The sequence below is a fragment of the Protomyces lactucae-debilis genome (genome assembly GCF_002105105.1).
Source record: "Protomyces lactucae-debilis strain 12-1054 chromosome Unknown BCR37scaffold_3, whole genome shotgun sequence".
Taxonomy (NCBI): domain Eukaryota; kingdom Fungi; phylum Ascomycota; class Taphrinomycetes; order Taphrinales; family Protomycetaceae; genus Protomyces; species Protomyces lactucae-debilis.
Genome location: NW_024467995.1, coordinates 632,425 through 653,002, shown reverse-complemented (window position 1 = coordinate 653,002; position 20,578 = coordinate 632,425). Strand labels below are relative to the sequence as shown.

At 51.1% G+C, this 20,578-nt stretch overlaps 12 protein-coding genes across 12 annotated transcripts; 7 read left to right on the top strand and 5 right to left on the bottom strand.

The window, feature by feature from the left end:
• The first annotated feature begins 1 nt into the window (after window position 1).
• BCR37DRAFT_377037 (uncharacterized protein) lies at window positions 2–1,051 on the top strand. The gene has a single exon (XM_040868719.1). The coding sequence runs from the start codon at window positions 430–432 to the stop codon at window positions 934–936; it is 507 nt and encodes a 168-aa protein (XP_040727597.1). The 5' UTR covers window positions 2–429; the 3' UTR covers window positions 937–1,051.
• On the bottom strand, window positions 987–2,099 carry BCR37DRAFT_219926 (C3HC zinc finger-like-domain-containing protein). The gene has a single exon (XM_040866459.1). The coding sequence runs from the start codon at window positions 1,937–1,939 to the stop codon at window positions 1,037–1,039; it is 903 nt and encodes a 300-aa protein (XP_040727596.1). The 5' UTR covers window positions 1,940–2,099; the 3' UTR covers window positions 987–1,036.
• Window positions 2,100–2,558: 459 nt separating this feature from the next.
• On the bottom strand, window positions 2,559–4,771 carry BCR37DRAFT_409366 (GPI-anchor transamidase precursor; the record flags this gene model as incomplete). Its single annotated transcript, XM_040872150.1, has 2 exons — window positions 3,709–4,771; window positions 2,559–2,636 (listed from the first exon to the last, which is right to left on the bottom strand). Exons 1-2 carry the CDS (start codon window positions 4,675–4,677, stop codon window positions 2,559–2,561), a joined length of 1,047 nt encoding a protein of 348 aa, XP_040727595.1. The 5' UTR covers window positions 4,678–4,771.
• A 138-nt stretch (window positions 4,772–4,909) lies between these two features.
• BCR37DRAFT_391187 (family 37 glycoside hydrolase) lies at window positions 4,910–7,249 on the top strand (the record flags this gene model as incomplete). Its single annotated transcript, XM_040870971.1, has 3 exons — window positions 4,910–5,047; window positions 5,092–5,164; window positions 5,205–7,249. 3 exons carry the CDS (start codon window positions 4,910–4,912, stop codon window positions 7,247–7,249), a joined length of 2,256 nt encoding a protein of 751 aa, XP_040727594.1.
• A 111-nt stretch (window positions 7,250–7,360) lies between these two features.
• Window positions 7,361–7,881, bottom strand: BCR37DRAFT_391186 (uncharacterized protein; the record flags this gene model as incomplete). Its single annotated transcript, XM_040870970.1, has 2 exons — window positions 7,361–7,599; window positions 7,644–7,881. The coding sequence occupies 2 exons, from the start codon at window positions 7,879–7,881 to the stop codon at window positions 7,361–7,363; spliced, it is 477 nt and encodes a 158-aa protein (XP_040727593.1).
• Window positions 7,882–8,179: 298 nt separating this feature from the next.
• BCR37DRAFT_377031 (Snf7-domain-containing protein) lies at window positions 8,180–9,108 on the top strand. The gene is made up of 2 exons (XM_040868718.1): window positions 8,180–8,468; window positions 8,509–9,108. The coding sequence occupies exons 1-2, from the start codon at window positions 8,303–8,305 to the stop codon at window positions 8,985–8,987; spliced, it is 645 nt and encodes a 214-aa protein (XP_040727592.1). The 5' UTR covers window positions 8,180–8,302; the 3' UTR covers window positions 8,988–9,108.
• On the bottom strand, window positions 9,053–9,643 carry BCR37DRAFT_391184 (uncharacterized protein; the record flags this gene model as incomplete). Its single annotated transcript, XM_040870969.1, has 1 exon — window positions 9,053–9,643. One exon carries the CDS (start codon window positions 9,641–9,643, stop codon window positions 9,053–9,055), a length of 591 nt encoding a protein of 196 aa, XP_040727591.1.
• Window positions 9,644–10,864: 1,221 nt separating this feature from the next.
• BCR37DRAFT_401993 (translation factor GUF1, mitochondrial) lies at window positions 10,865–13,789 on the top strand (the record flags this gene model as incomplete). The annotated part of the gene is made up of 3 exons (XM_040871878.1): window positions 10,865–10,935; window positions 10,960–10,976; window positions 11,997–13,789. 3 exons carry the CDS (start codon window positions 10,865–10,867, stop codon window positions 13,787–13,789), a joined length of 1,881 nt encoding a protein of 626 aa, XP_040727590.1.
• BCR37DRAFT_377026 (P-loop containing nucleoside triphosphate hydrolase protein) lies at window positions 13,736–16,196 on the bottom strand. Its single transcript, XM_040868717.1, has 2 exons — window positions 16,006–16,196; window positions 13,736–15,964 (listed from the first exon to the last, which is right to left on the bottom strand). The coding sequence occupies exons 1-2, from the start codon at window positions 16,141–16,143 to the stop codon at window positions 13,799–13,801; spliced, it is 2,304 nt and encodes a 767-aa protein (XP_040727589.1). The 5' UTR covers window positions 16,144–16,196; the 3' UTR covers window positions 13,736–13,798.
• Window positions 16,197–16,394: 198 nt separating this feature from the next.
• Window positions 16,395–17,615, top strand: BCR37DRAFT_339721 (Vps5 C terminal like-domain-containing protein; the record flags this gene model as incomplete). The annotated part of the gene is made up of 1 exon (XM_040867339.1): window positions 16,395–17,615. A coding segment is annotated over one exon (1,221 nt), but the record flags the coding sequence as incomplete, so codon positions are not given.
• Window positions 17,616–17,851: 236 nt separating this feature from the next.
• On the top strand, window positions 17,852–19,112 carry BCR37DRAFT_219791 (S1/P1 nuclease). Its single transcript, XM_040866458.1, has 3 exons — window positions 17,852–18,390; window positions 18,432–18,526; window positions 18,566–19,112. Exons 1-3 carry the CDS (start codon window positions 17,958–17,960, stop codon window positions 18,986–18,988), a joined length of 951 nt encoding a protein of 316 aa, XP_040727587.1. The 5' UTR covers window positions 17,852–17,957; the 3' UTR covers window positions 18,989–19,112.
• Window positions 19,113–19,235: 123 nt separating this feature from the next.
• Window positions 19,236–20,357, top strand: BCR37DRAFT_391178 (uncharacterized protein; the record flags this gene model as incomplete). The annotated part of the gene is made up of 1 exon (XM_040870968.1): window positions 19,236–20,357. The coding sequence occupies one exon, from the start codon at window positions 19,236–19,238 to the stop codon at window positions 20,355–20,357; it is 1,122 nt and encodes a 373-aa protein (XP_040727586.1).
• Window positions 20,358–20,578: the final 221 nt, after the last annotated feature.

Sequence of the window (20,578 nt, the reverse complement as noted above, 5' to 3'; positions counted from 1 at the left end):
CATCTCTTCGCTGTCCTTTCTTTCTTTTCCATTCAATCCGTCCTGGTCTCTTCCTCTCACGCCCAAATAATTTCATCTGCCGGGCACAGGAGACCAGGGGAAGCAGCAGCAGCGAGGCAAGGAGGCCAACGAAACCACCCAACCAACAGCCTCGCACAAGTTGCACAAAGAGGCCCGCACAGCTCTAGACTGGGGCCCGCCTGTTCTGCTCCAAGTCGAGGGCGCGCATCCTCCCCTCTGGCATGCTGCCGTGCATCATAGATGAGCTCACACCAAAAAGACCCTTGATTGACCTTTGCTTCCCCTGGGCTCGCTGTTTCTACACGCTTCCCACTTGATATAAGACCTTGACTCGCCTGCTCTGCTCTTTTGACATTCAACGCAATACCTACAAGCCTGCTACCCACACTCTTTCATCCATTGACAAAGATGTTCACGCTCATTCTCACCAGCATGGCTGCCATGGCATATGCACAAGTGCCCATCATCACACTCAACCCAAATGTCCTCCTCCCATTGTCGAGTACGCCTTCAGTGGTCGTGCCTTCATCTTCTGTCGCATTGCCCATCTTCACAAATACGGGCGCCCCTACAACTATCACATTGCCTCTGAACGCGTCTCCTCCCACACAGGTCGCGTCAATCCTGCCAATCTCGGTCCCAGCAGCGGTCATTAGTCCCATCACATCCACCATCACACAGACCATCTGTGCAGTCTGCTCAAGCACACCCGTCGCATCCATTCTTCCAGTCGTCGTTGTTCCGGCAACCCTGGCGAGGAACTCTACTCCCACATCTGGCTACACCGGCCCTATCCGCTCTGGTGGCAGCAACTCGACTCTGGTTCAGGCGAGTGGTGCTGGTAACTTCGGTGCTGGCACTTTCGCCTTCTCGGCTGGTCTCCTCGCTGCATCGTGCTTCACCTTGCTTCTTTGAGTTGGCAGATAGTCACACTGCTCCACTCAATCATATTAAATACATACAAAGGCCGGCGGTATAGGTCAGGCTCATCCATATAGCAAGCGTCACATGATGATTACAAGACTCTCATCTTGAGGTTTAACTGCTCCTTCAACTTTTGCAGTCGTTCACCCAGAGCTTCCGGCTCTATACTGCGTTGCGCTTCATCATTGATGCTTTGCTGGTCTCTGAGAATATGTGCCAGCTTTGCCCAGGCAGGCTCACCGCCTTGTGCAGACGCGTTGATCCACGGGCAAAAGTCATAGTGCTCCTGCACACACTTGAACGGTTCTTCGCGAATCAAGACGCGTCTCAGACAATCTTGACATCTGGCCATGGACACGGCATTTTGCCTCTCGATAGACCAGCCCAAGAGCGCAGCGCAGTCAGAGGGCCCCGTCAAACTTTCAACCCCCTCCTGATCTGCTTGTGAAAGGCCTTGTAGACTGCAGACCATATTCGACACCTTAGAAACAAGATTTTGCCGTTCTTCATACTGCTCAATTGCTTTCTTGATGTTATCAAACTTGAGAGCGAGGAGCCGTATTGAGCAACTCTTTGACTGCCAGGGACAATCTGATCGATGAGTCGAGACAGACAGCTCTGCATACCGCTTTTCGAGCGCAGCGGAGACTTTGGCCTGCCCCAAGAGAAACGTGAGCATAGCCTTGCAACAGACACAGACAATGCTGCATTGATCGACCTGGCGCCGATCGAGCGTCCAACCACTGCGCGACAGATTGATGGCACTGATGGGGCTGGCAAGAGAGTGGTATCTGTAGAGTTTAAAGGTAGCCAGCCTGCTGAGCAATTGTTCGCGAGACCGTGGATTGTAAGCAACAGAGGAAGATCGCTTCTTATGGACTACTGTAGGATCATGCGCTTTGGGCGAGTCGAGCACGTTGAGGAGCTCATCTATCCGACGCTTTCTGGATTCGGAAGCGGCCTTTTCTGACTGTTCCTCAGCAGCTGTAGACATATCAGTGGTTCAGCTCCAGAAGGTAGCTAAGATGGAGTGAAGACTTGATCAGAGTGTTTCCAGCTTCACTGCTCTAGACCTAGCTATAGCTTATAGGCCTGTTCGGCGTGTATTATGCCGTGTAATTGCAACTCTCATGCGCACCAAAAAATATCGCGAAGTCCGCACGGCGCACACAGACGACACCTTGATCTTCTCATCGCTCGGCTCTACATTCTATACCTTCGCCTCATCTTCAGGGACTCATATCCAGATAGCACATTGTCGTCAGATGCTATCCGTACATTGCTGAAGAGTCCTTGATGAAAAGGTGCTTTTCAGCATTTGTGCAGTCGCAACGAGTCGCTTGTCGGCGTGTACACACTCCAGCGGCCAACTGCAGGATACGATCCGCGACACCAACCACGACACATCGGTTGCTAAATGCGAAATCTTCAAAGCCGAAAGCTCTCCCCAAAAGCAAGTACGAATGGTCTCTAGTCGCACGAGCACGGCGGAAAGTGATTGAGGATATCACAGAGCCTACAGATGCTCGGACAGCCCGTGCAATGCGGGCGACAGAACTCGATGAAGCGCTCAATCTACTCATTCGGATGACTGGCACGGATTGTCGGATGCATCAAGCTTCGAGCAGCTCCGGTGCACCAGAAAACCCGACACGCGCGCTACAGCATAGCGCTTTGGTTGTCCAGGTCTCCTGCTTGACTCGAAGTAAGCATAGAGACACAGCTGAGGTCTTGCCAAAGATCGATGCGTGTCTTCAATCTGCGCAAGCATCCAATGAAGAGCTTCGTGAAGCATACGGACTGGCCATCGGCTATGCGACCAAGCTGCGCAACTTTGCCTGGCTGCGAAGGCTTACAAAGGCATTTGTCGCGCGAGGTCTCAGTCTGAATACCAGAATCATGAATGCTACGTTAGGACTCTTTGCTGCCGAGCGCTCCTTACAGCGCTATGCTCACGTGTTGCGCATATTCTCAGATGTAGGGCTTCAGGCTGATATCAGTACCTGGAATCAGTTTCTCACTATTTGCGAGCCCGACGAGAGAGTGAGAGTATTTGCAAAGTTTCAAGCACTCGAAATTCTTCCGAACCATGTCACACAGGCCATCATGATGCCTTTGTGGCGAAGTCAGCACGCTTCTGCTTTTGAGTTCATCCAATCCTTCAAGGCAGCTGACTGGACGCCTTCTTTAGGAGACATTCTCCTTGCCATGCTGGTCCGTGAAGGTCTGTTTCTCATGGCTCATGGCTTGGTCATGACATCAGGTGTTCTGCAAATCTCATCCAGGGGCGCGGCAACGTTGCTTGAAGGTCATTTGGACCATGTCAAGGCAAGTAGTCTAGGCCGAAGCGTCAAATACAGACGCATATTGGCACTTCAGGATCATCTTCTGGACAAGGGCATCAAGTTTTCGCCAAGAATGTACCATACACTGATGAAAATTGCCATCAAATTGAGGAAACGGGTTTGGTACGGTCTTTTGAGAGAATCATATGAGCTGCAGTGTCAAATTGAACCACACTTTGCAAAGAGTACCGGGAAATTTAGGGGACCGGTCTATCCAACCGTATTGCCGCGGTGATAGCGAACAAGCAATGAGCATAGCATAAGCATGAAAGTAGATAATGATGAACTGACGAAGTGATCGTCAGTAAAAATTGAGGTATGCACGCTAGATGAGCTTGGTTACGAAGAAGAGTGCAATGAAGCTAGAAAGTAAGCCCAAACCTGCCAGAGTGCTCGAGACGTGATTCTCCGGATAGACCTCCGCGCGTTTGTTTGCCTTCTTGGCTGGGGACCGCTTCGTGACGTTCTTGTCAGCTGGTCTAGCTAGCGGCGCAAATCTCTGGTCTTGAGAGGCAAGGTCTCCCTTGTTGACTCCACCAAAGAAGTCAGTGACCTTGACTTGATTCAGTGGTCTGTTGAAGAGATCTGTGCGTAGTCCAGGCGTGGAGTGACATTTGTCTGCATCGACGTAATTGAATTGATCTGCCAAGGTAGCATTTGAATTGCCGTCTTCAACGAAGTGTTCGAGAAATTCCAGGTGGTAATAAGTGTATCGGTCAATGACAGCAACACCGATGTCCATATCGGCATGATGAGAGTAGGAGCTTTCTTCTATCGCACTTGAGCCACTCGCAAGGACATTAGGCGAGTGGATTTGACTGTACATCGTGTTGGCTTGACAAGTATCAATCATGAACAAGATCTCATTGTACCTTCTCTTCTCATGCATCTGTGCAATTGCATCTGCAATGTCAAAGGCACTAATTTCTTCCGCATCCTGAAACTTGAGGAACTCATTACCACCATGGCCTGCCATGTAGATGAGAATATTGGAGTTTTCGTCAGACAGCAGCTTCTTACTCGCTGGCTGTTCTGGGCCCCAGCGGTTCGTGAGTAGTCGGATGAAGTTCTCCACCGTTACTTCATAACCGCGATAATCCACCTCGATATTCTCGCCGTAGAGGTCCAGCGCTCGGTCCTGGTTGTTGAAGATGGCGCCGGGAAATGTATTCCGTGGATTGCAAGCAATATCATCTGCCAGCATGAGGATAATCTGGGAGTCTGGGATACCCAGCCTTTTGACGGTCCGATAGAAGGAGAGCACGTTGGACATGTGTCTGTAGTTGAACCAAAAGCGCGATGTAGAGACTAAGATAGCCCAGTTGTTTGTATGCTCAGCGCATGTGGCAGCAAGGAAGACAGAGCAGAGCAGCAGAGTTATGCGCATTGTTCTAGTAGTAGCCTGATTGCCAGGCCCGCAGCGCGAGTAACAAGAGGCCTTAGCACTCGGCGTGAAGTAGACAGCAGCCAGTCAATAGTGGTCGTCTCCTATCTCACGCCAAAATTGATCGACGGCAACGACCACACTCAATTGCAACCCATCCGTTGGAGAGGCGGCCAGCATCAAGAGTCCGCGAGGAACCCTAAGGGCCCCAGGGAAGGAAGCTATCGCAAACGAAATGAGCTACTCCGGCGCCATGTTTAACAGAAGAGAAAGCGCCGAACAGCTCGACCCATTCATCCCGGCCAGTCAGCTCTATGCCAGTGACAATCTCAAGCAGCGGGAGCGTACTGCGCGCTCAAGGACCATGTCAGCTGTATGTCTGATACGTTACTAGATATTGATACTGACCAGCAAAAGGGAAATATCTTCAATCAGGCGGAGGGTCCAGCCAGGATTCCACCTTCAGCACCAAGACGTCGCTATTCTCAAGGTATGTCTGCGTGCACAGCATGCCACAAGCTTACAAGCAGATGAAAAGACACAGCAACCGCGCAAGTTTCTCGTCAATGTGGAACAGACGCTTCAGGCCCTACTTGAAAGTGAAGACACAGACAACAACATGCAAATCACTATTGAAGACAGTGGGCCCAAAGTGCTAAGCCTTGGAACTGCCAATTCACATGGTCTCAAGTCTTTTGAGATTCGTGGCACCTACATGCTTTCTAACTTGCTGCAAGAGCTTGTTCTTGCCAAGGACTATGGACGGCGTTACATTCTGCTTGATGAGCGTCGTCTAAATGAGAATCCAGTCAATCGTCTTGCGCGGCTCATCCGTGGCACTTTCTGGGACGGTCTGACTCGAAGGATTGACAAGTCTATGCTGGAGATCATTTGTGCAGATACGAAGAACCGTTCCAAAGACCAGCGCCCTCGCATTTATGTGCCGCATAGTGAAACGGAGATTTACGAATACTATGTGCGTGCGGCAGCAGAAAAGCCCAACCTCGGCTTGCTTGTGGAGTACCTGCCAAAAGACATCACGCCCGAGTTTGTCCGCGATGTCAATAAGAAGCCTGGCCTGCTGGCTCTCGCCATGAACAAGTACACAAAAGAGGATGGCACAGAGGATCTCATTGGCGTGCCTTTTGTTGTGCCAGGTGGTCGTTTCAATGAGTTGTACGGCTGGGATAGCTACTTTGAATCTCTTGGTCTCATCATTGACGGTCGCGTTGATCTGGCGCGCGGCATGGTGGAGAATTTCATCTTTGAAATCACACACTATGGCAAGATCCTCAATGCAAACCGCTCCTACTATCTTTCTCGGTCGCAGCCTCCATTCTTGACAGACATGACCCTTCAGATTTTCGATAAGATTAAGCACGAACCAGATGCGCTTGATTTCCTGGAAGCTGGTTTCCGTGCGAGCATCAAGGAGTACTTGACTGTTTGGACTGCTGAGCCGCGCTTCGAGCATACTACTGGCCTATCTCGCTACCGAGCAAGGGGTATCGGCATCCCTCCCGAGACTGAAGCTAGCCACTTTACGCATCTTTTACAGCCGTACGCGGATAAACATGGCCTCACTGTCGAAGAGTTTACAGAAGAGTACAACTACCAACGCATCAGCTGTCCGGAGCTTGACGAGTACTTCATGCATGATCGTGCATTGCGTGAGTCTGGGCACGATACATCGTACCGGCTAGAGCACGTCGCCGCTGATCTCGCCACGGTAGATCTCAACGCACTGCTGTACAAGTATGAAACTGATATTGCTCGTGTCATTCGCGAATACTTCAACGATCAGTTCAAGTATGATGGTTCTGTCCAGACATCCAGCATGTGGGACCGTCGTGCGCGCAATCGCAAGGCAGCCATGGACAAATTCTGTTGGAATGAGAAAGCTGGTATGTATTTTGACTACAACACCAAGTCAAAACGCCAGAGCGGCTTCGAGTCTGCAACAACGTTTTGGGCGCTTTGGGCTGGTCTCGCGTCTCCGAAGCAGGCCAATGCGTTGGTGGAGAAGGCACTACCAAAGATGGAAGCCGTGGGTGGGCTGCTTGCTGGTACAGAGCGATCTCGTGGGACCATCACGCAGGCTCGACCAAACCGACAGTGGGACTACCCATTCGGCTGGGCACCTCATCAGATTTTGGCTTGGAAGGGTCTCGAGCGATATGGCTTTGAAGATGAAGCGAAGCGTCTTGTCTACCGCTGGATGTACACGATGACGAAATCATTTGTGGACTACAACGGTGTCGTTGTTGAAAAGTACGATGTGACGGCAAGTAAGGATCCTCACAAAGTCTTGGCAGAGTACGGCAATCAAGGTGGGGATATCAAGGGAGTTGCACGCGAAGGCTTTGGCTGGGTCAATGCATCCTTTTCCGTCGGCTTGTCTTATTGCAATACAGCCATGCGACGTGGTCTAGGCACGGTGACACCTCCTGATGCCTTTTTCAAGGGACAGATCAACGATATTCATGACCTTGGGTCGCTAGAGATTGAGGCAGATGGAATTGAAGAAGATTATGTGGAACCAGTGGATGAGGCTGCATTACAACCGCCGGCGTGAAGAGGTGGATACGATTGATGAATGATACTCAATGCATGATGTGTAGTACAGAGGCCGCCGTGTACTTTGTTCAATGCGATTTGATTTCCTGCTCTTCTGCTTGAATGATGCTCAGCCATTGAATGTTGTCGCAACAGAGCCATCGAGAAAGTTGCCCTGATAGACGATGGCAGCTGTGGATTCGCCCTTAATGACAATGGCATCCTCAATTCTGCCAGCACGTTTGTAGCCAAGTTGGTCCCATAAGCGCGTACTCGCCACGTTAGATTCAAACACTAGGTTAAAGACGCTGCTCCGGTATTTGAGTCTCGAAGCGAAGTGAGGATAAGACTTGGCCAGCACTTTTCCATCTGGATGTTAGCCTCGCCTTGGTCATGGGTGACGAAGTCCTTACAGCCTGCATTCCGTTTCGTGATGGGTACAAGGAAGCCTGCATTGCAAATATGTCCGCAGTGTCCGATGTAGTTTGGTTTGATGTAGTACGTGCCCAAGACGTCCTGCTGCCAGTCTCGGTCATGGTCCAAAGCAGGGGAAGTTGCGAGCAAAAGAACAGCATTGTATTTAAACCAGTACTCCTTGAACGAACTTTGGTCGAAATGTTCATTATGGGGGTCTTCACCATCAGCAGTCATACAGAAGCAGCTTGAAGCATCTTACAAGTGTCTGCTGCATCTACTTCGTTGTTGAAAACAGTGCACAGGTAAGCAACGAGTGAGTCTGGAGCGATTTGGCTGTTTACAAGTACCAAGTAAGCTGGGCCTGTCTTTGTTGAGCATGCCAGAGGCTTGTAGAGCACATCGCCCTCAATTTCAGCAGGTGTATCAAGCATCCTAGGTATCCAGTGTATATATACAGAGTGTAGTTCAGTCTATACTTTGACATCCCTGCACGTGTCTCTCCGGCCAACTTCCGCCCACGACGAGCATCATCCAACAGACCCAACAACACCTGCTCCTCCAGTCGTAGTCAGCGCGCGCTCACACCACTGCTTGCTTCAGAGAGCGTCGCTTGACTGTGCTCCATCTAGCGCTCTCTTCAATATCTATTTAAACCATGTGGGGCGTATTTGGCGGCGGCGCGAAACGTGCGGATGAACCTAAAGATGCTATTGTCAAGCTACAGTCATCCCTGAACCTGCTAGAGAAGCGGCAAGCCTATCTGACTAAGCAGGCCGATGAGCAAGAGGTACTTGCGAAGAAGAATATGCACAACAAGAGAGGTACGCTGAGTATATTATGAGCACGTCGGCTGACATGTAGTTGCAATGGCTGCCCTGCGGCGGAAGAAGCAGTATGAGACAGAGGCGGATAAGCTAGAAGACACGAAGCGTACTGTTGAGACGCAGCTGTACAGCATTCAAAATGCCAATGTGCAACACGAAACACTCATGGCAATGAAGCAAGGTGCGGCTGCTATGAAGAACATTCACAAGGGCATGAACATCGACAAGGTGGACAAGGTCATGGACGATATCCAGGACCAGCTCGACATCAGTAATGAGATATCAGGTGTGCTTGGAGGGCGTATAGGAGCAACGAATGCAGAAGATGAGGATGAGCTGCTGGCTGAACTTGAATCAATGCAGCAAGAAGACATTGAGCAAAAGTTGCTGCAAGGGGGCAGTGTACCTGTACAGCCGGTCTCTTCCAAAGTACCAGCTACAAAGGTAGCAGCGACCGAGGAGGAAGAGGACGAAGAGGCGGAATTCGCGAAACTCCAAGCACAATTCGCCATGTAAATGGATCTTCGTAGCAGAAAGACATTGTCACGACTCTCTGCCTCGTGAAGGGTTCATTTCGGGCGTCAATCGTACAGCTCCTGTACGAGCCATTTGCAGCGCACCATTTCTCGTTTCACATGCTCAATCATATCTGGCCTCCAAACAACCTTGCGTGTAGAGAGAGGCTCATCATCCTCAATCTGTAGCCGCTTCCATGCGTTCTTGCCTGATCCTAGTGCTTCCAAGATCTTGCTCGAATTGGTCACATAGACATGCTTCCCTGGCACTTTCCGTTCAAAGTCCGGCATGATCCAGTCCTCATCCTTATTCGACGGGTGTGGACACAGTGAGAGGGGTATCATGAGCGCCCGAGGCATTCTTGTGCGCGTATATGCACACAACCTGACAGGCGACGCCAGGATTTGAGCATGCTTGTTATCTCTGAGCTGTTTACGACGGCTTTTATCTTCATTTGAAAGTTGTGCAAGCGCATGCCTCTGCTTTGGAGTAGGCTTGATGTGGAGAGACGCCTTCCTAGGCTTTCCCTTGTGCTTGTCATACTCGCGGCCAAAGATGAAGGATTCTTGCTTTGGCCGCTCTTTAATGCTGTCGGGTAGCTTAGAGGGTCTCAAGAGCTCAGTCAACACATCAGCAGACGGACCGACAGACGACATGTATCGCCTCGTAGCAGCTTGCACTAGTCTCATATTTAGGATGTGTGGTCTTGGGTTGAAGGTGCTACAACAAAAAGGAGAGGCTATCAAGTCTCATCCTCGAGATACTCGTACTGGAATTTGAAGTCATTCTTCTTTCGCTGCACCCAAGACGCCTCAAAGTCAAAGTACCTGTACGTACCACTCTCGTACTCGTCCGTTATCACTTTTGGCTCTTCATGCCGTTGGAACCAAGTAAGATACCGCTTGTGGAAACGCCACGCCTGCTTCTTTAGTTCTCTTGACGCGAGATACTGCTGATATGTGCTCTTTTGGTAGTAGAAGATGTAGAATAGCGTGTCAATGTCCATCTTCTCCATGATTTCAGGCTCATCAAAGATGTCGAGCGGCGTTGAGGGGTAGTAAGGCGGTGTCGGGTATGGCTCTTGTGGCACATAGTGATTCGGCCGCTCGCCATCAATCTCATGCGGCATGTACTTGTACGATGTCTCCAACATTTGATTGCGCTCCTCTTCAGTGAGGGTGTGCTCCTCGGGAATCAGATCCGCTAAGCATGCCGGGATGTGGTAATTTGGCTGTTGGGGCTCTTGAATCGCTGGCGTTGATGCACCTGTGCGTATGGCCGAGTCAACTCGAGGCGGAGCAACAGGACGCGGACTAGACACCACAGGGCTGGCTTTTGAGCCGATTGTTGTAGACATCATCGTCGGTGAGATGACGGGAGCAACAGACGGCGCAGGCAGCTTGTCTATGCGAGGCTGCTTGTCGCGGATATTGGCGCCTGTCGCAGCAGCTGAAGCGTATTTGAGGACAGGAGGCGGCGCTCGCTTCTCCTCTTTCTCGTCTTGTACGGGTGCTTGCGCAACTGACTTGGTGGGAGAGTCGTGTACAACTGCTGAAGGTACCACAGGTGTCGACGCTTTTGCAGCAACGAGTTTTGGAGCAGCTGGCGCTTTTGCCGGTATGACGACGGGTTTGACAGGCTCGGAAATCTTCTTCGGTATCGGTCTCGCCTTGAGGACTTCTGGCGATTTCGGCAACGGGGCAGGAGCAGCAGCTACCGGCGCCGGGGCTGGCGGTGCGTCCTCTTTATCTGAACTGGAGTTGTCATCATCGTCTGAGTTCTGGTTCTCACCGAGTTCAAGCTCATCGTAGATGTTCTCATCTTCGGCAAAGTCGACATCTTGATTTGAGTCGATGTAGTATTGTACATCCTCTTTGATGTCAGCAATTTGCTCCACTTCAAGTCCGCCATTTTCGACAAGCCGCAGTATTTGCTCGAGTTTGTCGTTGTGCCACTTATGGCGCTCAATCAGGTGCTCAACCTCTTCAAGTCTTTCGCTTTTCGATGTATCCTTCTTTCCCTTTTTGACTTGCGCCGACAAGAGCTCAATTTCTGCTTCCGCCTGTTCGACTTGCCGCTCAAGCTCATCCACGGATTGTGATAGCCACTGACACATCTCCATCTTTTCCCTCTCCTTGGGGTCAAGCTTCGCTGCAGCATTCAGTCCCTCTTTCGAGTATTGCTTCGTTTTGATCTCCTTCTCGCAAGCCTTAAACTTCTCCATTTGCACCTCGATGAGCCGGCGATGATCTAGCAGCGGCTTCTTGTCCTTGATGTCATTGCTAGATGCCCATGTCTTGATCTGGTCACGATAACGCTGAAGCTTCTTGATCTCCTTCTTCAAGTCCTGCTCAATCTTCTCATTTTGCGCCTTGTTGGACGAGGTGTTGAGCTTCTCGTAGATAGACTCAAAGACGACGATCCCTTCCGCTAGAATATGTTAGTATGGGTAATATATGAGGCACCAACGCCATACCGACTCGCTTGAAGGTCCTGGTTCATGTTAGCATGGATTCTAGACGCGCTGAAGAGGGATTGCCTCACCTGTCGATTTCAGTTTGTAGCTTTCGCGCTGCCATCGTTGTGCGTCGCGCGCAGGTTCTGTGTCGCTGCCTTTGTACTGTGCTCGCTGCGTCGGCACTATGAGTCTGTCCACTGGGCTGTGCCCTTGTCTCTGAGTACCTGGGCTGGAAGTGCTGGGGATACTTAGAAGGTGATGGTCGTTGTCGGTGAGTTTGAGCGCGTGAAAGTCAAATTTGAGGCAAGAAAGCGGACGACCAAGTGGATCAGCTGAGTACTCCTGTTTGAGAGGCCTAAGTTTAGCTTGATAGGAATTATTCAAGGCTGCTGAAGCTATAGAAGGCTACTCGTCAGCTTACTGCATGGGCCTCTATTTCCCTGCTGCTCGAAAGCTCAGTATTCGCTCAATCACGCTCTGCAAGTGCTCCTCCAGGCCCTTCTCTGCTTCACAGTCTCTCAGCAAGGCCTTTCACTTTGACTACGATCCAGAGCGGATACGTAACTTCTCTGTGATTGCTCATATCGACCATGGCAAGTCGACTTTGTCATCCAGGCTACTGGAGCTGACAGGAACTATACCAACGGTTGCCAAATCTTCACAGATTCTAGACAAGCTGCAAGTTGAGCAAGAGCGTGGCATCACAGTCAAGGCACAGACATGCTCCATGATACACCGGCATACAGATGGTAAGGATTATTTACTCAATCTCATCGATACCCCAGGTCACGTCGACTTTAGAAACGAAGTATCTCGGTCCCTCGCTGCATGCGATGGCTGTCTGTTGCTGGTGGATGCTTCACAAGGTATTCAAGCGCAGACAGTGTCCAACTTTTACCTTGCAGCCTCGCAGGACTTGCACATCATCCCTGTCCTCAATAAAATTGATTTGCCAACAGCTGAACCTGCACGCGTGGTGGAGCAGATTGAGGCGACATTCGATATGCCAGCTTCTGATGCACTCCAAGTATCGGCAAAGTCCAATTTGAACGTTGAGTCAGTCTTGCCGGCTGTGATTGCTCGAGTGCCACCACCGCAGGACACACTGCATCTCCCTCTCAGAGCTCTGCTGATTGATTCTTGGTATGACAACTACCTTGGCGTCATTGCCATGGTCCGTATCTTTGGAGGACTGATGCAAGCCGGCCAAAAGATCAAGTCCTACCACACCGGTCGCAAATATGAAGTCAGCGAGGTGGGCGTTATGTATCCAGAACGCACCAAGACGGACGCTCTGCGAAGTGGTCAGGTTGGCTATGTCGTCACCGGCATGAAGGAAAGCTCGCATGCGCACATTGGAGATACATTCCACCTAGAAAACAAGCCTGTTGAGCCTTTGCCCGGTTTTGCAGAGACAAAGCCCATGGTATTTGCTGGTATATTCCCGCTAGATTCCGGCGATTTCGGCAAACTTGATGAGGATATCTCTCATTTGGCTCTTAACGACCGGTCCATCAGTGTACACAAAGAGTCATCAGCGGCACTAGGCAATGGCTGGCGAATAGGCTTCCTCGGGAGTCTTCACCTGTCGGTCTTTGAAGACCGCCTCAAGAATGAATTTCAAGGGGAGGTCATCATTACCAATCCTACTGTGCCATACCAGGTGACTGCGCCAGATGGACAAGTCACACATATCAGCAATCCAACAGACTTTCCAGATCATGGCAAGCTGCATGGAAAGGCATACACGTACGAGGAGCCTGTTGTGGAAGCCACAATGATCTTCCCTGCAGAGTACATCGGACCTGTAGTGACCCTTTGCGAGGAATCCAGGGGCTCTATGATTGAGACGACCTATCTCACAACAGAACGTGTCTTGCTGAAGTACACCTTACCATTGCCATCTCTGCTAGATGACTTTTTCGGCAAGCTCAAGGGGTTGACGCGTGGTTATGCAAGTTTGGATTATGAAGACGCCGGATATGTGGCAAGTGATCTCGTCAAGCTCAATATGCTGGTCAACAATGTATCTGTTGACGCGCTCTGCATCGTGACGCACCGCTCGCAGGTAGCAATGCTTGCAAAGCGATGGGTTACTCGTCTCAAGCCACTCTTGACGCGAGGCTTATTTGACATTGTCATTCAAGCTTCGTGTCAAGGCAAGATCTTGGCTCGCGACACAATCAAGTCTGCGAGAAAGGATGTCCTTGCAAAGTGTTATGGCGGAGACTCATCGCGAAAGATGAAGCTGCTCAAGAAGCAGAAGGAAGGTAAGAAGCGGATGAAGACTTTTGGCAATGTTCAGATTGAGAGCACGGCGTTCTACGAGTTCCTCAAAAAGTAGTGCATCGAGCTACCACGCGTCAATAGTCCTGACCCTTTCTTTACTCATCCTTTCAAATTTGTCCACTGCCATGACGAAGACGCCGCGGCCACCAGTCAAACTTCGCAAGGCCCGTGAGTAGCCCACCATTTCTCGAAGTGGCACTTTGGCCTGCATCGTACGCAACTGGCTCTGGCTACTCGCAGACCCACTCCGCATTGTTGCATCGGGTGGGCTGTAGAATGATTTTTGCTCTGGCACGTCTTCGTTCTGTACGCCATCCAATGCAAGCACATGCCCACCTCGAGTGCCAGATAGGTCGTTCATGACTTGGCCCAGTACACTCTCCTCGACCGAGATTGCCACTGACATGATGGGTTCAAGCATCGCCATGCCATCTTGGCCCAGTTCTTGGAGAGTTGCCATACCAATAGATCGAGAGGCATACACGAGACTGGCAAGTGTAGTGTCGGGGTCGTACTCTGGTACAGTGATGGTCATCTTAGTGCCATGCAAGGGGTAGCCAAGAATCAAACCCCGGGCAAGGACAATGTCTGCTCCGTTTTGACACGCCAAGAGTGCTTCTTCCTTGCTAAATTCTGTCTTGCTTGACGGTAACTTGACTGCGACGACATTGCCATCCACGAGAACTTCATGCTTCCCAGGCATGTAGTCTTCAGGAAGGGGTTCCAGCTGTATTGTCATTTGTACAGCGCCGCGCTTGCCATTGACGATACGTTCACAAAAGTCGCTTTTAGTAGCAACGCGAATCACAGTTTCACGATAGCCGATTCGCAGCTTGCCTACCGTAGCACGAGCTTTAAACTCATTGACTAATCGGTTTGCTGCAATTTCAAGGTGTAGTTCTCCCATGCCGCTGAGGAGCGTTTGAGCAGTGTCTTCGTCATGCGTGACGCGCAGACTAGGATCTTCACGCAAGAGATTGTCGAGCGCAGCAGTCAAGGCCTTTGTCTCTGAAGCTGTCGTCGCTTCCAATGTGGCCATGAAGACTGGTGGCGGCACATCAATAGGCTGCAAATGAAAGTCTGTCTTGCTGTCCTTTGTTGAAACCAGTGTATCACCCGTCCGAGTGTCCTTCAAGCCGAGAATGACTGCAATGTTGCCAGCACTGACTGTTTCAGCTTCTTGCGCCTCGTCGGCATACATCTGAAGCACTTTCAACGCGCGTTCTCGACTTTTGGTGGTCGTGTTGAGGAGCATGGTTCCTCGCGCGATGGTACCTGAGTATACACGCACGAAGACCATTGGACCTCGTTGAGCATCGATGATGACTTTAAAGGCAAGGGCACAGGGAGGGTCATCATTGACCAAAGCGCGTTCGTTTCCCTTGACCACAACCAAGGCCTTTGGTCGTTCGTCTGGACTTGGTAAGTAGTCAATGACTGCGTTGAGTAGCGGTTGCACGCCGATATTCCTGAAGGAAGCCCCTGCAAAGGCAGGTACTAGGTTGCCTTCGAGGCAATGCCGTTTGATTGCAGCCTGCAAGACCTGTGCCGAGATGGTCAGGACATCCTCGCTTTCCATGAAGGCGTCAAAGACTGGCTCATCTAGCTCTGAGAGTAAATCTACCATGGCAGTGCGTGCTTGATGCGCCTCCCGGCGTAGAGCGTCATTCGCATATTGATCGAGGGGCGTGATGGCGACTTGCCGACCATCCGAGTCTTTGGGCCAGACCAAGCACTCTAGCTTCACTAAATCGACGACTCCGATGAAATCGCCTTGATCAGTGCCTTGCTCAAAGATGGGCAGCTGCATGACCAATGGCCGAGCAGCAAGCTTTGAGCCGACTTCTCGAATGGTTCGACCAAAGCCAGCACCTGTTCGATCCATCTTATTGACAAAGACAAGTCGTGGAATTTGCCTCTTGTTGGCTTGTCTCCATACCTTTTCAGTTTGTGCTTCCACACCCGCGACGGCGTCTAGGATTGTAATGGCACCGTCGAGTACACGCAATGAGCGTTCCACCTCAAAGGTGAAGTCTGCGTGTCCCGGTGTATCGATGAGATTGAATTTATGGTCTTGCCATGGGAATGTGATGGCAGCAGACTGAATTGTGATGCCCCTCTCCCGTTCAGCAGGGAGGTAGTCCATAACGGTGTTGCCTTCGTCGACATCACCTATTCTGGGGATAAAGCCACTGTAGAAGAGCATACGCTCTGTGGTTGTTGTTTTGCCCTTGACAGTCAGTGTGAAGCATCAATGAGCAAGTGACATACAGCATCAATGTGAGCAATGATGCCTATATTACGGATTTTGGAGGCAGATGCAGCTGAGGAAGCAGTCGATGCAGCCCGAGCATGTTTCAATAGCAGAGTTTGATGTCTGCAGTAGCTGCATAAGCGAGGTAGAAGCATAATAGTTCTTTGAAATACTAGTATAAGCTTAAGTATAGTACAGAATATATAGTATACATGTAGTCTGGTATAAGTTTGGTATTTCTTCTCAGATGGCACACCACCAGCTCACGTGCAGCAGATGACGGCAACCAGCACAAGCACCAGGACCAGGACTACAGCTGGGATACAAGGCATCTGGAGGAGCAGGGATGGCGCAGGAGCAAGGCAAGGTGGATGCAGCAGTAGCAGAGGACATCATCAATGGACCCAACAATCGCTTCAAGCAGCCCGTCAAGCAGTACTTCCTGCGCATCTTTGTCACTGCCATCGAACGCGCCGCCAAGAAGGACCCCATCATTCGCTTGGATGCACAGACAAACCTCCCCGGCTTCCGGACGACGCAGTTTAGGGATATTCGGCGGACGCACCATGAACTAGAGAAGCTGGCAGACCACCTCGTCATACAGAACCCCGAGTGTATGGTCCCCGCACTCTACCCGGCAGTCAGCTCATTTGGCGCTGGCACGGAGGAAGATGAGCGGCGCTACAAGCTCAATGTACAGCACTGGCTCAATCTTATTTGCAGTAATTTGGTACTCATTCGAGACTCGGAGGTGGTCCATTTCATCGAGGCAGATTTTGGCTGGTCACCCGTCATGAACAAGGGTAAGCCAGCGACGGGAATCAAGCGTAGAGCCATCAAGCAATTACAACCTCCGCCAGACGACTGTCATGAACTAGCCAATGCGCGTCCACTTGCAAAGCAATTCTACCTACTAGCGCAGGACTCTGGAAGCAAATTGAAAGCCGTCATCAAGTCAAGACGCCACCTATCCTTGGCCGAGCAAGATTTCGGTCAGCTCGTTGGACATTTGGCTGTGGGAGAGACACATTCTGGTATGGCAAATGCCTTTTTGAAGCTTGGCAGAGTCCTCCAAGCTGTGAGCGACGCGCATTCTGCCCATGCAACACTCGAGGCGGGTACCCTGGGTGACGCCTTGTTCTACCATGCATCCGACGCGTACGTCGTCAAAGAGACCCTCACCACACGGCACTTTTTGATCCGCGAACTCAATCAGGCGCAGAATGCATCCATCACCAAGACTGCTAATATGTCACGCATGAAGTCGTCGGCAAGTATTGCGTCCTCGAAAGTAGACGAAGCACTTGCAAGTCTGGAAGAAGCAAAAGCACTTGAACAAAGTCTGACGGCCAAATTGAATCGTGTCACGGGCAACCTTCTACAAGAGAACAGGCGCTGGCAGACACGTACATCCACTGAGCTCAAGGTTGCAATGCAGGAGTATGTTCGGAAACAGATTGAATCGGAGAGACGCATTCTGGCGGTGTTTGAGAGTTGCAGGCCAGATATACGGTCTATTGACCAATCTGGTGGGCTCAGCAGACTAGGCCGGGAAAAATTCCAACGCTTGAGCAGTCAGGGTCCCAGTCAAACAGCCGAGGGCGATGCCTGGAGTGGTGTCAAACGGCAGCACCCAATCAAGGGCGCCATACCGGATATTGTTGCTGCGGGTCGTGCGCGAAGTCTGAGCGAAGCTGGTAACGGACTAATGGGCAACGCTGCGGGCGGTCCAGCTGAGATTCCCGAGGGGGAGCGTGTTGATGCGAAGAATGCAGCCTCTTTGCTGTCTGGTCTATAGCTCTACTCAGTCTATGCTCTTGTCAATGGCTGTGCTCCATCTCTTGACTGAAATTCGCGACTTGCTGCAGATTCACCCTCGACGTGACCACTTTACCGACTCGGGACGCGCAGTCTTAGTAGACAGAGTCGCTAGCTTTCATCAGTGCTCCTTCTTTTCCGTATCGCTATTATGCAGCTCCCTGCGCGCTTCATCTCCTTATCGCTCCTCCTCTCCGCGCCCGCGCTTGTCTATGGCTGGTCCTGGACAGGCCACGAGCTGATTGCTGATATTGCACAAGACTTCCTTACCCCCAATGCCAGCGCCAAGATTTCAGAGATGCTTGGCGGTCGACCTCTCTCCAGTATCGCTGCATGGGCTGATACCATCCACTGGATGCCACGCTACCAATTCTCAGGGCGCTTGCACTATTTTGACTATGAAGGGGTCAACCCACCAGAATCGTGCCGGTTCGAGTGGCATGCGCCAGGAGGACAGGAGGTCATTGCCGCTGTGCACAATTATACAGCTAGGCTGATCGATGCCGAGGATGGAACATGGACGCAACAGGAGAGTCTGCGCTTTTTGGTGCATTTTATCGAAGATACCCATCAACCCCTTCACCGTTCGTGCTTGTCAGGACATCAACAGGTGTACTAACAATAGTCTGTGGTCGTGCTCGAGGTGGCAACGACTACTTTGTCAAGTTTGAGAACCGCAAAGCCAAGCTGCATCAAGTCTGGGATGGGCTCGCACTCATGGTACGGCGTTGGTCTTTGTGGTCATCGAGCTAATTGTAGAAACGCATGAAGCAAGTCTATGCCTCTCGGCATGCTTTGCAGCTGCAGCAGCAGCTAGCTGACGAGCAAGACAACGATGTTCAGGCATCAGATGACTATGTCCATCAACTCACGGCTGTCTACAAGCACTATATTCTTCAGTTGATGCAGGAAACGCTGTATGCCAGCCAACACAAGACCTGGCTGCTCTGCCCGAGCAATACCGTCAATCCACAATATGGATGCCCTGAAATTTGGTCAAAGGAGACGGCCCAACTCAACTGTGATTATGTGTGGCGCGATGCGCTCGAGTGGCCTCAGGTATCGCCTGATGCGTACTGGGAGCGTATTGAAAGGGATGCCGTGATTGAAGTCCAGGTGATGAAGGCTTCCTGGCGACTTGCGGCGATTTTGAATGCTGTGTTTGAGACGATGCTGGCATGATCTTTGTCTGTCTTTGTTCCTGGATTATGTCCCTTCTCTGTCTATAGTCCCCATCCAAGGCCTGTCCATCTCTCCCTGGTCCATCCTCCCCTGCTTCTCTCTCTCTTTGCTTCTCCTCCACAAACTTCAATTTTGACAACTTCCAACAGCTCATCCACCCACCACACTCCGTCAGCGTGAACACTCGCCTTCTTCCTCTCCTGCTCTTCGTTATTTAACCAGTTGCCCAAGCAAGTACATCCCTATTATGTCCATATTCAAGCGCAAGCAAAAACGGTCTTCCGCCGACGAACCTTCGCTGCTCGACGACGACCTTCCCACTGTCGCGTCGGCGAGTCAACCACAAGCAGCTGCAGGCACAACGCCCAAGAAGAACTTCCTCAGCACTTGGAGCGGCAAGTCGTCCTCGCAAGCGGCCAGCACACAAACGTCTGCGTCAACACTACCGTCCCCGCTGCAGCCGACCTTACTCAGCTCCCCGCGCATCTCGACCTCCTCCAGCACCAGTATCTTTGAGCGCAGTGTCGATAATCTAGCGGGCGTTGGACCTCCACCCACTGCATCCTCTGCACTTTCTTCGCCGCTCTCACCAACAAGTCTTGCTAATTCGGGCGTCTTTGGACATCATACAGACGGCGTGACACAAGTCCCCGCGGCACATCAGCAGCTTGTGATTGAACAGCAGATACCAGCCGTTCTGGATGCGAGTGTCGAGGCGATTGTGAGTGATACAAACTTGGACCAGGTTGAAGTTGTTACAGCGCAGCGAGCGACACCGGGTCTAACGACACACTCGAGCGCCTCTTCACCGCCCCTCACAGCAGACACAAGTATCAGTGCAGCGAGACATGCGGCAAGCCCAGGTACAGCATCTCCAGTACAATTGCCGAATCCTTGGTCAGAGGAAGAGAATCCCTTAACTGAACCTGAGGCAGATCAAATGCGCCGACTCTCCTTCGTCAGCTATGCAGATCTCGTTCATGTTGAACAGAGCGAGCAAGCAGCTCAATCTCGATCAGCGTCCCTTGTAGGACCTGCTGCTCATCGGCCCATTTCACCTTCTCCACTCGGTGCCACGGCGCCTGCGTCTGCGGATAGTACACAAGATCCCCTGACGCAGTCGCTGGGGAAGTTGTCTGTTGCTAGAGACGCAACGTCTAGCTTAGACGCATCTGCGCTGAGACCTGCAACAGCGTCGTCTAGCATGTTGCTACCGCAAAATCGTCCTCGTCAGCGTTCTATTGTCACTCTTGGCACAGACCCCATACAGCCGAGCATGAAGATCTGCACTTCGACCATGAGTGATGAGTTGCTCAAACCGGTGGTCGTCTCCACTGCCCTTGACAATGAGAATCCTTGGGCCGTGTAATTGCCTTCAAAAAATGAATCACATAGGCAACGAGTAGTATGAGAACATGAGACCACAAAAAAGGACCTTACCTACGCACGCAAGTGCTATATAATGCCAGGAAAATGCTAAAACTTGAAGAACAAGACTGTAAGATACGCCCTTCGCTCCTCTTATACTTTTTGCTTCAACAAAGGAAAAAGGACAAATTGCAAATACATGGTGAGACCAGAAGATGGTGA

Coding starts and splice junctions, on each gene's coding strand:
- BCR37DRAFT_377026 (XM_040868717.1), bottom strand. CDS start 16,143: ATGCTTCTACCTCGCTTATGCAGCTACTGCAGACATCAAACTCTGCTA. Junction 15,965..16,005: donor TCATTGCTCACATTGATGCT/GTATGTCACTTG, acceptor CTGACTGTCAAG/GGCAAAACAACAACCACAGA.
- BCR37DRAFT_377037 (XM_040868719.1), top strand. CDS start 430: ATGTTCACGCTCATTCTCACCAGCATGGCTGCCATGGCATATGCACAA.
- BCR37DRAFT_219791 (XM_040866458.1), top strand. CDS start 17,958: ATGCAGCTCCCTGCGCGCTTCATCTCCTTATCGCTCCTCCTCTCCGCG. Junction 18,391..18,431: donor TACCCATCAACCCCTTCACC/GTTCGTGCTTGT, acceptor TACTAACAATAG/TCTGTGGTCGTGCTCGAGGT. Junction 18,527..18,565: donor GGGATGGGCTCGCACTCATG/GTACGGCGTTGG, acceptor AGCTAATTGTAG/AAACGCATGAAGCAAGTCTA.
- BCR37DRAFT_377031 (XM_040868718.1), top strand. CDS start 8,303: ATGTGGGGCGTATTTGGCGGCGGCGCGAAACGTGCGGATGAACCTAAA. Junction 8,469..8,508: donor GAATATGCACAACAAGAGAG/GTACGCTGAGTA, acceptor GCTGACATGTAG/TTGCAATGGCTGCCCTGCGG.
- BCR37DRAFT_219926 (XM_040866459.1), bottom strand. CDS start 1,939: ATGTCTACAGCTGCTGAGGAACAGTCAGAAAAGGCCGCTTCCGAATCC.